Source organism: Giraffa tippelskirchi, chromosome 14, assembly GCF_054371585.1.
Source record: "Giraffa tippelskirchi isolate mGirTip1 chromosome 14, T2T-mGirTip1v1.2.pri, whole genome shotgun sequence".
In the NCBI taxonomy this organism is placed as follows: Eukaryota; Metazoa; Chordata; class Mammalia; order Artiodactyla; family Giraffidae; genus Giraffa; species Giraffa tippelskirchi.
In genome coordinates, this window is record NC_137288.1 from 68472955 (window position 1) to 68489905 (window position 16951).

At 42.5% G+C, this 16951-nt stretch overlaps 1 protein-coding gene across 13 annotated transcripts in view; it reads left to right on the forward strand.

The window, feature by feature from the left end:
• The window catches only part of NEDD4L (NEDD4 like E3 ubiquitin protein ligase), a 429120-nt gene that overhangs the window by 255247 nt on the left and 156922 nt on the right, over nucleotides 1–16951 (forward strand). For 12 of the 13 annotated variants that reach the window (XM_081562954.1, XM_081562953.1, XM_081562950.1 and 9 more), the window contains one exon: nucleotides 16637–16718. In XM_081562954.1, coding sequence (XP_081419080.1) covers nucleotides 16637–16718 — 82 coding nt within the window. Of the gene's footprint in view, nucleotides 1–12329; nucleotides 12599–16636; nucleotides 16719–16951 lie in introns of those variants that run through there. The other variant, XM_081562962.1, reaches the window with a different exon arrangement.

Sequence of the window (16951 nt, forward strand, 5' to 3'; positions counted from 1 at the left end):
TGGCCGCTGTGGCGAAGCTGGGCGCTGGAATCCACACGTCTGCAGCGCAGCGGAGGCCTTGTCTGAGTGCACGTACGACAGGGAGGGTATGCAGAGGTATTCCAGATTGTTCTAGTTAATCATTACTGTGAGCAAACACCACCAAAGCATAGGTCCTGCCAAGTGAGCATAAGAATGAAGCCTTCCACAGGTCCCTAGCAAAAGGTGAGCAGGAGACTGTTTTAAGAAGGGGGAGGAGGCACTTATGGGGAACATTTGAATGCTTCCATGATACAGATCTGTGATTACCGAAGGGTGGGTTGTGGAGGGATGGATTGGGAGTTGGGGATTAGCAGAGGCAAACTATTGTATATTTTATAACTGAATCCCTTTGCCGTACACCAGAAATTAAAACAACATTATAAAGCAACTATTGTTGTTGTTGTTCAGCTGCTAAGTCTTGTCTGACTCTTTGCAACCCCATGGACTGTAACCCGCCAGGCTCCTCTGTCCATGAGATTTCCTAGGCAAGAAGACTGGAGTGGGTTGTTATTCCCCCCTCCAGGGGATCTTCCCGACCCAGGGACGGAACCTGCATCTCCTGCATTGGCAGGCGGCTTCTTTACTTCTGAGCCACCAGGAAAGCCCTGAAACTATACTTGAATTTTAAAAAATGTTTCCGTGATAAATCTCAGCAACCTCCTAATTTGTCATAGGATTCACATTCTTTGCGACATGAGACTTCTTATGTGGTGGTCCTCCCTGTGCCCCCATGGACTGCCTTCTCTGACCTGGACAGTCACCAGGTTGAGCGCATTTCCCTTCTCTTTCTGCTAGAGTGTAGAGCGCATGCTGCTTATGGTGTGCTCAGATGCTCAGTTGTGTCCAACTCGGTGTGACCCCACGGACTGTAGCCCGCCAGGCTCCTCTGTCCATGGGATTCTCCAGGCAAGAACACTGGAGTGGGTTGCCCTGCCCGCCTCCAGGGGAACTTCCTGACCCAGGGATCAAGCCCGTGTCTCTTTAAGTTTCCTGCATCAGCAGGCGGATTCTTTACCACTGGCGCCACCTGGTAAGCCCAACATACTGCTTAAATAGTAGAATCGGACTCTGGTTTTCAAAGATCTTCTTTGGGGAAGATTGAGCATTTAGGTCCCACAGTTCTTTAGGACCCATAGGACTCCTTAGATTCAAACCTACTAACCAACCAGCCCAGGATTCTCTTGCTAGCAGGGGCCCAAAGGCAGGGGATGAGGCTCTCCTCTCTGATGGTGACATGGGAGAGTCCTGTATAGTGAACTCTTCCTTGAGACTCATTTATGTTTCTCTCACTTACATGCTTGCCCCACCTATAGAGGTCTTGACTGAACAACCTCTTGGAATTCCTGTCCTCTTCACGTCTTCTACAGGTTTATTACCCTTGGTGCTAAACACTTCACATGAATATTTTCCAGCTGATAACACTTCTCTAGGCAGGGATTAATTCTGTGGAGCATTTGATAAAGGAATTTACAACTATATTAGGCATAACTTGGTCTTTGAAAACTTACAGCTTTAGGGTTATGTTAATTATTCCAGTTACATAAGTAAGTAGGATACCTACATAAATATTTAAGCATCAGTGAAAGCTGAAAATGAAATATGAATTTAGTTGTATGGTAAATTTGAAAGCAGGCATATATTATGCAGATTCTGTTATTGTCCTGTGAATATATTTATTTCCCATTGGACATTTTTCTGGGACTTTTTTTTAATGAATTAAATACACACAAATAATTTATTGACAAAGACCAAATGCTCTTTTAAGTAACAATAGTACGACTTCCTTTATTGTGTGTGAGTGTTTAAAATCATCTAACTTATTTTTTTACAAATATCTGTTCATGAAACCGTGTCTATGGGGTTGTGATAGGAGATAATGAGGAAATGATTTTTATGTAGATTTTTGTTCAGCCAGAGCCTTTAAGGACTATTTAAAGTTTATATAAAGTGAACTTGAGCTCTCTATATTTTTTGGTCTGAATACATGTACCTACTCCTTTGGTTATAGTTTTGTACATATTCCTATGGTTATAGCTTCCACAGTCCTTGAGGTAAAGGTCTTAGGGGTTCAGGTTATTATCTACCACTTGATGCTGGACGAGTCGTGGGAAGGTAACAAACATGACTATTCATATAAAAGTTGAAGAAAGTGATTAAAAGTACCTCTGAACTGTCATATGGCAGTTTGAAATTAATGACGTATGTAATTATAGTATTTGAAATAGTGATCTCATTTGACCAAAAATTTCCATGATGTCTGGAACGTTTATTGCATATTAAGAGACAAGACTATACTATATGCCATGAGAAAATGATCCAAAGTAGTTTTAACTTTCTTGTAGCATTTCTAATCTGAGAAACCCACATTTGAAACATCTCTTCATGGATTGCTACTTTTGGCCTTTCAGTCGTATTAGGCTGTGAAACCCTCCACACTTTGTAAGCACTCACGTTGTTGAATAATTGCTGTTTATGTGCTTGTGGTTTAAGGATGTGCATGTGCTGTGACGTATTTCTGAACTACATTTTCAGAAGATATGCTTTCTTGCGGTCTCTTCTAATCGGTTTGGAAAATGGGTCAGTTCTTTTATCAATACATGATTTGAATTGCTCCGCGCTACCCCACCACCACCAAATGTTCATGGGGGAGAACACTTTGGGGCCTTTGGCAGAATGGATTTTTAAAACCCCCTAAAGGGATGATAAAGGAGGTGCTGAGAAGCAATAGCATCCCACTTCAGTACTCTTGCCTGGAAAATCCCACATATGGAGGAGCCTGGTAGGCTGCAGACCATGGGGTCGCTAAGAGTCAGACATGACTGAGTGACTTCACTTTCCCTTTTCACTTTCATACACTGGAGAAGGAAATGGCAACCCACTCCAGTGTTCTTGCCTGGAGAATCTCAGGGACGGCAGAGCCTGGTGGGCTGCCGTCTATGGGGTCGCACAGAGTTGGACATGACTGAAGCAGTTTAGCAGCAGTGTTGACATGATAACTAAACGTCACTTCAGTGGCCCCAGTGGCAGTGAAGCATATTTCACCCACAGGATACGTAACAGGGATGCTAAGGAAGGGCGTTTGCTTTTACTCCACTTGGTGTTTATATACCTTTCTTTAAAGGCTCTTTGAGATGTCTCTGCTCTGTTACTTGAAAAGGGAGCGATTGTTCACTTAGAGCTTGATGTTAAAGCTGGAAGTGCTGCTGACCCCTCCCTACTGTTCTGACACAGTATGATATGCGCCACCTGAGTTTTCTGGTTGTTGCCGTGTGTGGGGACCACTCACAGTGGGAGTTCACTGTGGGGGAAAAGCGGGAGAGGCTGGCCATAGGGACTAGCTGTATGACCTCGCTACCTCAGCATTCCAGTCTAAATAGCCACCATCCCCATCATTTGCAGTATAGAGAGATATGAAAGGAAGAAAAAAAACACTCATGGTCTTGTAAATGTGGTAATAAACACTATTTTATAGTTTGATATGTTTATAATGCAGTAAGTATGTTTGCTTTTATGGTTTAATTTTATTTGCTAATATAGGTTGATTCTAATTTTTAAATTTTCTTTGTAAACAGAGTGCAGGCAACTACATCAAGTACTTCATCAATACCATTGTAACGGCCCCGTAGCATTTCATGTGTGTACATATGTATGAAGACATCATCTTTTCTTCGTCCATGAAACAGGGATTACGAACACCCTACTTTGTTGTCGTTCGGTCGCTAAGTTGTGTCTGACTCTTTGAGACCCCATGGACTGTAGCACACCAGGCTCCCCTGTCCTTCACTGTCTCCCAGAGTTTGCTCAGATGCATGTCCATTGAGTCAGTGATGCTATCGAATCATCTCAACCTCTACTGCCCCCTTCTTTTGCCTTAAATCTTTCCCAGCATCAGGGTCTTTTCCAATGAGTCAGCTCTTTGCATAGCCAAAGTATTGGAGCTTCAGCATCAATCCTTCCAATGAATGTTCAGGTTTGGTTTCCTTTAGGATTGACTAGTTTGATCTCCTTGCAGTCCAAGAGACTCTCAAGAGTCTTCTCCAACACCACAGTTCAAAAGCATCAGTTCTTTGGTGCTCAGCCTTCATTATGGTCCAACTCTCAAATCTGTACCTGACTACTGGAAAAACCATAGCTTTCACTAGATGGACCTTTGTCGGCAAAGTGATGCTTCTGCATTTTAATATACTGTCTAGGTTTGTCATAGCTTTCCTTCCAAGGAGCAAGCGTCTTTTAATTTCATGACTGCTTACCAGGTCATTCTGAGGACTAGAGATGATGTATACATAAGGCACCAAGCACAATGCTATGCAGTCAGAAAGTACTTAATAAATAATACTGCAAATTGTTTGTATTCATAAGATTGTCTCTGCATTTCAGATCATCTGAGAATAATCATAAAAATTTATGACTTTTTTGAATTCTTAATGTATCTATCTAGCCAGCTCTCTTAAAGGTGACCTCTGTGTTACATGCGTTCACTCTTGTCTGGCTCTGGTTTCTCTGGAGCAGGGGTAGACAGCCTCCTTGAGGGCAGATTCTATATCTATTTACCTCGCCCCCCCATTTCTTTGACCTTCCCCCTTGGTGCCCACCACAGTCCTTTGTACATGATGGACACTTTATTTGAGGGATTAGTTACTGAACAATTTCTGATAAGGGAGCAGTTTCTGGGTTCCCTGTTCCCTTGTGACTTTGTGAGTTGCTATCTCTCTTGGCTCTATTAAACTATTACTAGCATAAAAGAAAAGAGTTTTCTTAATCTCTGGTGATTGCACATATATGGGAAAAACACATAAGAGAAAATGTGGCGATAAAGGCACATCACAACTGTCACTTTCTTTGACGGTTGTATGAACAGGAATGAATGATATTTATACTGCTAAATGATATTTATACTACCAGAAGATAAGAATACATTGGTTTTAATTAAAATTGTTTAAAAAAGCAAACTCTTTTAGCTTAAATATTTTCATGAGCTGGTGCATATCTACATAGACATAAACAGAACTGCGTATATATGTGTCAGAGATAAACAGTTCACTTACAGTACTCCCATCTCCCTGCCCCACCCCGCCGCCCATGGGTCCCTGGGATCCAGGGTTGGGACCACCGGGTAACCTTGTTTTAGATGGCAAGGGATGAGGAGAGGGTTCATCCTGACACGCCATTTCAAGCCTTGGGTGACGGGGAAGGTGCTGTGATGAAGTAAATTACCAGCTGCTCCGGACAACAAAATCATTCCTGAGGTATCCCAAAGCGTGCTTTTCAGCAGCTTCACAGAATAGGCCTAAACTGTAAAGTAGTTTTTTTTTAAGTTGAAATATAGTTGATATACAATGTTATGTTAGCTTCTGGTGCAAAGTGATTCGGTTATACGCATACATACATTCTTTTTCATATTCTTCTACATTATGGTTTATCACAGAATATTGAATATAGTTCACTGGGCTATACAGTGGTGGTGGTGGTGGTTTTGTCAATAAGTCGTGTCTGACTCTTGTGACCCCATGGAATGTAACCTGCCAGGCTCCTCTGTCCATGGGATTTCCCAGACCAGAATACTGGAGTGGGTTGCCATTTCCTTCTCCAGGGAATCTTCCCAACCCAGGGAGCCAGCCCACATCTCCTGCATTATAAACAGGAAGCCGTGCTCTGCACTAGGCCCTTGTTTGTCCGTTCTAAGTATAACGTTTTGCATCTGCTCATCCATCCCTCCTCTACCCCCTTTCCCCTTTGTTAACCACGTTTGCTTTTTATGTCTGTGTCTGTTTCTGTTTTGTTAGTAAGTTCGCTTGTGTCACATTTTAGATTCCACATATAAGTGATATCATATGGTGTGTCTTTCTCCTTCTGACTTCACTTAGTATGATAACCTTGAAGGTCATTCATGTTGCTGCAAATGGCATTAGTTCATTCTTTTTGTCTGAGCAGTATTCCATGGTGTGTATGTACTGCGTCTTCTTTATCCATTCATCTGTTGCTGGACATTTACATTGTTTCTGTAACTTGACTATTGTAAATAGTGCTGCTATGAACATTGCAATACATAGATCTTTTCAAATTATAGTTTTGTGTTTGTTTTTTTTTTAATATATTCCCAGGAGTAGGGTTGCAGGATCAATATGGCGACTCTATTTTTAGTTTTTTGAGGAACCTCCTCCACAGTGGCTACACCAACTTACATTCCCACCAACAGAGTGGGAGGGTTCCCTTTTCTCCACATCCTCTCCAGCTTTTGTTATTTGTAGACGTTTTAGTGATGGCCATTCTGACTGGTGTGAGGTAATATCATTGTAGTTTTGATTTGCATTTCTCTGATAATTTTTGATGCTGAGCATCTTTTCATGTGCCTATTGGTCATCTGTGTGTCTTCTTTGGAGAAATATCTATTTAGATCTTCACTTTTTTTTTTTTTAATTGAGTTGTATGAGCTGTTTGTATATTTTGGAAATTAAGCCTTTGTCAGTCGCATCATTTGCAAATATTTTCTCCCAGTCCGTAGGTTATTGTCTTGTTTATGGTTTCCTTTGCTGTGTAAAAGTGTGCAAGTTTGATTAGATCCCATTAGGTTTGTTTTTGTTTTTATTTCTATTGCATTGGGAGACTGGCCCAAGAAAACATGGCTACGATTTATGTCTGAGAATGTTTTGCCTATGTTCTCTTCTAGGAGTTTTACGGTGTCACGTCTTTAAGCCATTTTGAGTTTATTTTTGTGTGTGGTGTGAGGGTGAGTTCTAACTTCATTGATTTACATGCGACTGTCCAGCTTTCCCAGTACTGCTTGCAGAGAGACTGTCTTCTCCCCATCATATATTCTTTCTTCCTCTGGTGAAGATTGATTGCCCAAAGGTGTGCGGGTTTTTCCTGGGCTCTCTGTTCTAGCCCAGTGATCCCCACGTCTGTTTTTGGGCCAGTACCATGCTGTTTTGATTACTGAGGCTTTCAAGTCTGGGAGGATTATGCCTCCACCTAAGCTATGATATAAAGTTCTAATGCCTCTTGAGCTCCCCTGGACAAAACTAAAAATGCATTTGTCTGTACTAGACCCATTCCTTTCTGGCATTTGTTGAAAGGTCATACATATTTAAGAGCAACTTACTGTCAGTGTTGGTGACAAGTGACGTATTTCAGAGTGTAATTCATGTCTTTCAGTAAATGTCGAGGGTTGGGAGGTATGTGCGTATTTCTTTCAAAAGTCTTCAGTAGTAACCCATTTAAGGCAATTTTCTGGGTAGGAAAAAACATCTGAAGCTCTTTGGGGTTTGTTATTAAGGTGGAGGCTAACCTTGAAATTATAAGGTTTCGTGCCTTGCTGAAGAGTATATTATAGTTGAAGCACATATGTAACTATTATTGTTATTTTCATAATTTTTGTACTTATCAAAGTAGTACTTGCTCACAGTAGAAAATCTAGAAAAAATAAAACCACAAAGAAGAAAATAAACATAATTCATAAAGTTGTCATCTAGAGAGAATGACTAACTTTAGCTCCATTTTTCTCAATACTTTTGCATATATATAGAATTAGTCACAGTTTTAGACCATGCTTATTCCTTAATGTTATACTATGATTATTTATTCCCAATGAAAAATATTCTTTGAAATGACGATTTACTGGTTTATAATATTCTAGCAGATGATTACACCATAATTTATTTAATCACTTCTTTCTTGGACTGGAAAGTTGTTTCTAATTTTTTCTTAGATATGATGCTGTAATGAGTGTCTTTTGAAGATAAATATTTGCCTACATCTCTGATTATTTCTTTGGGATTAATCCTTAGGAATAGATTTGTTGAATCCAAGGCACCAATTCTTTGAATGTTTGAAACCTCCTGCCATATTGCTTTCTAGAAAAACTTGTGATAATTTCTTTGCAGTAGTAGAGTATTAAAATGTCTGCCTCTTTTTAGAAAGTGTTAGCTTTTTTGCGTCTGTGACCACTTATTAGATGAAAACTTCCACTGTGATATTATCACCTATATTCATGTGAGTTATTATCTCACAGTCTCTAGCTAACTTTTTTCCTTATTGGTTTGTGAGTGTCTTGCATTATTTCTTTATTACAGATACTAGTAACTTATATAACACTGACTATGATAGTAAAAGTGGGAAGGTATGCAGAAACCTTCAGCAAAACAGGTTTTCCAATGAAATTTTCTCTGGGTTAGCTAAGTTTTAGTGTATCATACATCAGGTAGTCAAAATAAATTTGACCTATAGTGTTATGTAATATGCTACATTAGACCTCAGCTCTTTGCTCACAGGGATCAAAGACCGGATGTTTTTACAGACTGTCCCGGCAGCATATTAAGCAACTTCATTTTATGGGAAAGAATGATTGCTTCCTTCAGGTGATGGTGGAGTGCCCCCACCGGAGACAGGGTTGAAAAATGAAGACCGTTCTCACTGTTCTCCTAAGAGCCCAGCCTCTTGGAAAGAGGTTTCTAGCTGGTGGACCAGTGCCCTTCGGCCTGGCGGCGCAGTCTGAACCTAACCCCCGGAGTCTGAACCTAACCCCCGGAGTCTGAGCCTAACCCCTGGAGTCTGAACCTAACCCCCGGAGTCTGAACCTAACCCCTGGAGTCTGAACCTAACCCCCGGAGTCTGAACCTAACCCCCGGAGTCTGAGCCTAACCCCCGGAGTCTGAGCCTAACCCCCGGAGTCTGAGCCTAACCCCCGAGTCTGAGCCTAACCCCCGGAGTCTGAGCCTAACCCCCGGAGTCTGAGCCTAACCCCCGGAGTCTGAGCCTAACCCCCGGAGTCTGAGCCTAACCCCCCGGAGTCTGAGCCTGACCCCCGGAGTCTGAGCCTGACCCCTGGAGTCTGAGCCTGACCCCCGGAGTCTGAACCTAACCCCCCCGAGAGTCTGAACCTAACCCCTGGAGCACTTCTCCTGTGGAGGCAGTGCCACCCTCCTCTCTGCTCCCCCACTCCCCCACTCCCCTGCCTCCTTGAAAAGAGTAGTCAGTCTCATCAAAGACCAGTCTGCGAAAAATGAGCAAGTAGTCGGTGCAACAGGACTCGCCTTTCCACTCTGCGGTTTATCATAGAGCACCTGGGTGACTCAGATGGAGGGGGGTCACCCCTTTAATGACGCATCAGGCCTAACTGTCCTTGTTCAGTGTGGCCCGGGAGGTTGAGCAACTGGGAAACCCAGCAAGTCTCCCTGAGAAAAGACCTGATCTGCGCTGTTTTTGCTTAGTGGCGACGAAGGCAGAATGAGACCCGTCTCTGAATTCTTGGAACCTGGTGACGATCAGAGCAGTCTTTATATTAGAAGTGTCGAGTGCCAGAGTACTTGGCACACTGTGTCCCGGCCACTGCTTCTGTGCCCCATTCAGATGGGCCTGGGACAGTGTCTTCTATTTGTGATGCCTGTGTCCTTGTCTGGAGTATACCAAGTACTCAGTTACTTTTTTGTTGCTGTTTATTCCATAAGTCACGTTCAACTCTGTTGTAATTGCCTGGACTGTAGCCCACCAGTCTCCTCTGTCCATGGGATTTGCCAGGCAAGAATACTGGAGTGGGTTGCCATTTCCTTCTCCAGGGGGTCTTCACGCCCCAGGGATTGAACCCGCATCTCCTGCGTTGCAGGCAGATTCTTTACTACTGAGCCACCAGGGAAGCCCTTCTCAGTTAATACTAGGATGCTATCTGAATCCTAATATCAGTTTGTCTCCTTGGAAGGGCTGAAAAGAAAGAATGTAATACCTCAATAGCTTCAGTACACAGCAGAGAAAACAAAAGGTTTGCCAAAAAGAATGTCTCCTCTAATCCACAAAGCGTTGAGCTTCTTAGAGAGGAATGTTAATGCCAGCCCCGAGTTGTACTGCACACCAGCCACTAGGACAGTAACTGGTTGTCAAGAGTAGATTGCAATGAGCTTTGTTGTAAATAAGATGACCAGTTTACTCATCTCCACCAGATCCCCTTAGGGCTTCCACAAGCATGAATCATGAGGAAGCACAGAATACTTAGGGTGCTGTATTTAGCTGGCACCCAATTTATACTATGAGGTAATCAGTGTCAGATCAGATCTGCCATCACCTCAGGAGCAGGGGGCTTGGAAGGAGCAACAGAGAACCTCAAAAGTCTTGAAAGAGGGAAAACCAGAATCACAGTTACAGCTGTCATTTATGGGGCACTTATACTGCGTGTTTGGTGCTGAAGTGGGTGCTAATATTAATACATAATATTCTCTGATCCTTACAGTGATACTCTGAGTTAGGAATTGTCATTCCCATTTCATTCACAAACCACCTGAAGTTCAGAGTCACTTAGAGAATTGGTGAAGTTGACTCAGTGGAGATGAAGCACCAGTAGAGGAGACCCACGGTCGTCTTCCCTACTTCCCTCCGTGCCCTTCCAAATTTTTTTTATTAATTATAAAAGTATTATGTATTAATGGTTAATAACAGCAACAAAAATCTTCAGTATATAAGAGAGTATTGTGAAAAAACCAGGACCCTCTCCCCTTACCGCTATATCCTATATCTACTCCCCATAAGAGAAGATGCGGACGGGCTTCTATATGTGTCTTTCCTAGACCTTCTGGTGTTCTCGGTGTAGGGGAGGTAAGTCTCGAGCATAACCTACCATCAGCCTCGGGATTTGGCTGACCTTTTGTAGTAAAGGTGCGGAGAGAGGGAGGGTCTGATAAGTACCCTTCAGAGGGCAGTAGGTTCCTCCGGAACTGCCGCTTTTATCGGGGGGCTTCTGTGGATCAGTGTGAAAACGTCTCTGGGAGCTGGAGTCTTCCTCCCACCCCTCCCGCAGAGCATCATGTTCAGATGAAGGTCATCGGAGGTGAAGACCCTGAGCGAGCATCGGAAGAGCCGCTGGTGACGAGGCTCACTGTTGCTCAGCCTGGCCCTGGGCACACCCACACCTCCTGCCTTGCGTCTTGGTTGTTGCTCAGGTGATGTGTCCTTGACACCTAGTGTATAAGTTGGTTAGAAGCTGGCAACATGTATAAAATATCACCCCAGTGATGACCAAGCCAGACAACATATTAAAAAGCAGAGACATTACTTGGCCAACAAAGGTCCGTCTACTCAAAGCTATGGTTTTTCCAGTGGTCATGTATGGATGTGAGAGTTGGACGGTGAAGAAAGCTGAAAGCTGAAGAATTGATGCTTTTGAACTGTGGTGTTGGAGAAGACTCTTGAGAGTCCCTTGGACTGCAAGAAGATCCAACCAGTCCATCCTAAAGGAGATCAGTCCTGGGTGTTCATTGGAAGGACTGATGCTGAAGCTGAAACTCCAATATTTGGCTACCTGATGTGAAGAGCTGACTCATTTGAAAAGACCCTAAAGCTGGGAAAGATTGAAGGCAGGAGGAGAAGGGGATGACAGAGGATGAGATGGTTGGATGGCATCACCGACTCGATGGACATGAGTTCAAGTAAACTCGGGGAGTTGCTGATGGACAGGGAGGCCTGACGTGCTGCAGTTCATGGATGAGTCGGACATAACTGCGCGACTGAGCTGAACTGAAGTGATGATCAGGAGTGGTTTCTTATACTCACTACTATGGACTTCACCTTTCATGCCCTGATGGAGAGAGTAGAGTTTTATTCTCTCTTCTATTTTATGTTTAGGAAGTCAGTCCATATTTTCTTAGAATGAGCTGGGCTATGTTACTATGAAAGAAGAGAAGGAAGTTCGAATTGTTCTGAGATTCAGAATATTCTAACCAAAAGGGGTCCTCCAGTCCAGTGGCTTTAATTTTTTAAGTTATAGAACCCCGGCCAAGAAAAATTCTAATATGAAAAACCAATGTATAAGACAGATTAAGGTGCAAATTCTAACCTGTAGTTATCCTGAGATAGTTGTACAGAACTAGGGCTCTGCTGTGTCTGTAGTTTGAAAGCCACTGATTTAGTCCAAGACTCTTGATTTGGGAGCTAGGAAAATCAAAGTTCAGAGTACTCAAATGACTTGTTCAAGGTCATGCAGCTGGTTATTTGGAGTATTGAGAAGCTAAGATCTCAAACTTGTGATCTTCCTTAAAGATAAAGACACAGCCCAAGCAGAGTTGGATAAGAAAATAAGATAAGCTATTTAAAACAGCCCCCCTGGGACTTCCCTGATGGTCCAGTGGCTAAGACTCTGAGCTCCCAATGCAGGGGGCCTGGGTTCAATCCCTGGTCAGGGAACTAGACTCCATGTGCCCCAACCAAGAGTCCTAATGCTGCAACTGAAGATCCCGCATGCTGCGACTCAGACCTGGTGCAGCCAAATGAATAAATGAGGTTCAGATTAGGTCATAATGGCAGTTACAGCACATAATATTTTCCAACTCAGTAGAATTTTGAGAACTCCTGCCCCTTGACATTTCTTCCAGCCAGCTCTGTTGGTGGTCAGCGTCGCATACTGCGGGAAGGCTGGATCCGTGCACTCAGAGGATTGGATTCTGGAGCAAAGATGCCGGTGTTCCTTCCCATCTCCTCCCTTCCTTTTTAACCATAGACAAGCTGCTTGATTTTTCTCATTTTTTCATCTGAAACATGTGCCAACTTCATAAGCTTATGGTGAGAGCGGAGTGAGATGCTGCATATGAGTATTGGCCAGGTGCATATGGATGCTTGACGGCGGCTGGGTGCTGGGCTGGTGGCGGTGGTAGCGGTAATGGTGGTGCTGGTTCCAGCTGTGCTCATAGTTGAGGCGGAGATGATGGCTGCTCAGGCTGCGCTGGCATCTCCCTGCTCATTCTCTGATGCTTGATGCCCTGTCCATATCTCACCTTTTTGCTCCAGCCTTCCTCTTGGTGAAACGGGAAAGTGTTATCCTCACTCAGCTGAGCTTAGAGCCATTCGTGAATGTCTTTTTTTAAAAAACTTTCTTTTTAAAAAGTTTTTAATTTTTTAATTGAAGTCGTATTCTTGCCTGGAGAATCCCTTGGACAGAGGAGCCTGGCATGGGATGGCAAGAGTTGGACACGACTTAGCGACTAAACCACCACCACCATAGTTGGTTTACAATGTGTTAAGTATCGCTGTACATCAAAGTGACTCAGTTATATAAGTGTGTGTGTATTGTTGTTGTTGTTCAGTCACTCGGTCATGTCCAACCTTGGTGACCCCATAGACTGCAGCACACTAGGCTTCCCTGTCCTCCACTATTTCCCGTTTGTCCAAGTTCATGTCCATTTAATCAGTGATGCCATCCAACCATCTCATCCTCTGTAGCCCTCTTCTCCTCCTGCCTTCGATCTTTCCCAGCATCAAGGTCTTTTTCCATGAGTCAGCTGTTCGCATCAGGTGACCAAAGTATTGGAGTTTCAGCTTCAGTACCAGTCCTTGCAATGAATATTCAGGGTTGATCTCCTTTAGGATGGACTGGTTTTATCTCCTTGCTGTCCAAGGAACTCTCAAAGAGCCTTCTCCAACACCACAGTTCAAAAGCATCAATTCTTTAGTGCTCTGCCTTCTTTATGGTCTAACTCTCACAACCATACATGACAACTGGAAATAGATATATACATAACTTCTTTGTCATATTTTCCCTCCTGGTTTATCACAGGATGTTGAATATAGTTCCTGGTGCTACACCGTGGGACCTTGTTGTTATCCATCCTATATACACCACTTCGCACCTGCTAATCCCAAACTCCCTGTCCATCCCTCGCCAACCCCCACCCTTGGCAACCACCCATCTATTCTCTATGTTCCTGACTGATTCATAAGTAGGTTCATTTGTGTCATAGTTTAGATTCCACATATATGTGACAGCACATGATATTTGCCCTTCTTTTGACTTCATTTAGTATGACAATCCGGAGAAGGCAATGGCACCCTACTCCGGTACTCTTGCCTGGAAAATGCCATGGACGGAGGAGTCTGGTAGGCTGCAGTCCATGGGGTCTCTAAGAGTTGGACACGACTGAGTGACTTCACTTTCACTTTTCACTTTCATGCGTTGGAGAAGGAAATGGCAACCCACTCCAGTGTTTTTGCCTGGTGAATCCCAGGGATGGCGGAGCCTGGTGGGCTGCCGTCTATGAGGTCGCACAGAGTCAGACACGACTGAAACGACTTAGCAGCAGCAGCAGCAGCATGACAATCTCTTGCTGCATCCATATTGTCTGCAAATGGCATCATTTCATTCTTTTTTATGGCCAAGTAGTATTGCATTGTATATATGTACCATATCTTCTTTATCCATGAATGTCCATTTTGACCTTTGATGACTTAGTCCCCGCTGTTGCCCACTGGTTCCCCCAGCTCACTAGTGCTCGTGTGCCGGGAGTGTAGTCTCTGTAAACATTTGTTGATGAGGTGGTGCTGCTGTGGAGAGCGATCTGGGCAGGGCTCCCCTCCCCGCCCTACCCCCAGCGCTCTTGAACCCTACTGTCGTTTCACCAGCTCCCACACCTTGGCCTTTGGTCCTCTGTTCACCCTGAATTCTCTTCCAGGAAGTTTCCTGGTCAGACCTTCAGGTAGTCACCCAGCACCTACCTCTACCTGGATGCACACTAAAGACAGATGCAGATAAGCCTTCCTCATCACTGCTAGGGGACACTGTCCCAGACGCAGAGACCACACCCTTAACTGCGTGTGTCACTCACTGTGAACTCTTCAAGGGGGTATAAACTGAGGTCAGGCGGTGATTAGAGGAAGGACGTGGATGCTCCATTAAAGTGAGTGCCTGGCTCTTTATAGCAGTTATGTAACAGGCAGCAATCACAAAAGCCAAGGGGCATGGAGGGAAGAGACAGCAGTCAGCAGAGGTCATTGTCTTCTCCAAAATGTGGGATTGTGTGTGTGTATGAGCAAGCGTGCACCTCCGTGGCAGACTGGGAGCCTATTCTTGAGATAACAGAGATAGCAGGCCGTGAGCTCTTTTTAGCAATAACTTGGTGGCTGGAAATAGAAAATTGGTGTCTATAGCTAGAAAATACTCTTTTCAAATACCATGTGGAACAGTAGTTCTCAGAGTGTGATTCCTGAACTTAAAGCAGCAGCACCACTGGGTGTTTGTTTGAGATGCAAATTCTTTGATCCCACCCCAGACCTCCTAGATCTTTGTGGGGGTCTTTGGGGTTGGAGCCCAGCAATCTTATGTTTTAACTATTCCTGTTCCCTGGCAGTTCTGATATGCTAAAGCCAGAGAACCACTGACCTAGAAATAAACTCCTGATCCATCACCCAGACCATCTCTCTGATTAGGAAGGCGGTCTTAGGGTCTTTAAACCTAGATTACATCCTGGCTCTTGATTCGTCTTTATTCTGAGGCTGAGTATGTCCAGATCAGAAGGAGTAGGTGTGTCTGGTTAGATGTCCTTTAGTGAAAAGGTATCTATGGTTTATGGATAAGTGACAAAGGGTTAACTAATACCTTCTTCTAAACCAGAATGTTAAAAAAATAAAAATATCTACTCAGGATATAACAGAGCAAATTCTGTTGTTGGTTTTTTTGTGTTTAAGGAGATGTGTTGTAGCTTCCACTAACATGCATCTTATGGGTAGTAAATACTGCAGGTGTACACCAACAATATTTTTCACTGACTCTTGATTTCTGTCTTTCAGATATCAAATACAGTTCTGTTAATACTAAACTTTGCATTTTGTCACTTTCTCTTTCCTTAAAGGAAATCACAGCCTATTTATTGAGCTATAGAATAAAAACCAGTGTTTAAGCATTTTATGATGCTCCATATAGTCTTTAGAAATACCTTAGACGTTGCAAAATAAGAGTTAATAGTCATGGTGTATAACTACTAAAGGATAATTCTCAAATTGGAAGAAAATAAATCATTGGCTATCGATAATTAGATGAGTGAAAATTTGGGGATTGAATACATGAAGGCCCTTTCTATGATTTTGAGGATTCCAAGTGTGAAACAGAAGACCCTGGACCCCAGATTCTATTAGCAACTCGAGAACATATGATGAGTGGATTTACCAAGTTCTTAGTAGATAATCCACATTAAGTATCCTTTCAGTATACTTCTGGCTAAAAGTTTTTAGTTTCCCAAGGAAATGATTAGAATTCTGGAACTTGTAGTCAGGAAACCTGAAATTTAATCAAGACTTTACTGCAATCTGTAACTTTCGGCAACTGTCTATTGACTTACTGGGCTTTAATTTTTTATATATGTGTCTTTCTTATAATCTATAAGATGATGCATGTTGGTTTAGATAAACAATGCCTGTTTTACCTCCACTGAAAGAAAAATAATTTTTAACCAACATAATAGAAATCAGAATATAAATAAGATGCAAACTAAATTTTTGAGCTAGATTTTGCTAATCTGGACAAATTTTATATGTCTTTTAATAATTTTTATTATAATCTTTCCAGAATCTGAATGTGCTTAGGAAAATAGAAACTATGGCAAATTAATTCTTTTGAATTAATAATAGAGAAGGTGATCTTTAAAGTTAGAATATGAGTTTCATGTTAGTTTTGGTTTTAAATAAACATCCTTGGTCAGGAACTTTTCTCAGTATATTTCCCTGGTAAGCATGCTGAAAATGTTACTGCTTAGTTTGTGACATTTACATAAACTGGGTCATTAACTGATATTTTTGCATTTTCAGTTAGATTATGGCTACTTTGTTTTTTGTATTCTTAAAATGAAAAGTATAATCCTGTTTTTTCTTACAGTGATCCGTATGTGAAACTTTCATTGTACGTAGCAGATGAGAATAGGGAACTTGCTTTGGTACAAACAAAAACAATAAAAAAGGTAAGTGTCCATCCTTAATTAAACATCATTTAAGTCATAATTTAATCTGATTTAATTATGTCTTTGAGCTCTGTAGATGTTTTTAAGCTGGCAGTATTTTTATTTTAAACCTCTCTTAGTATGAAATCTATAAATTCAACAGAGATCATACTTTTCAATATTAATCTAAGACACTGGTTTTGGCTTTTCGTTAAGTGCGTGCATGCTCAGTCGTGTCTGATTCTTTGCGACCC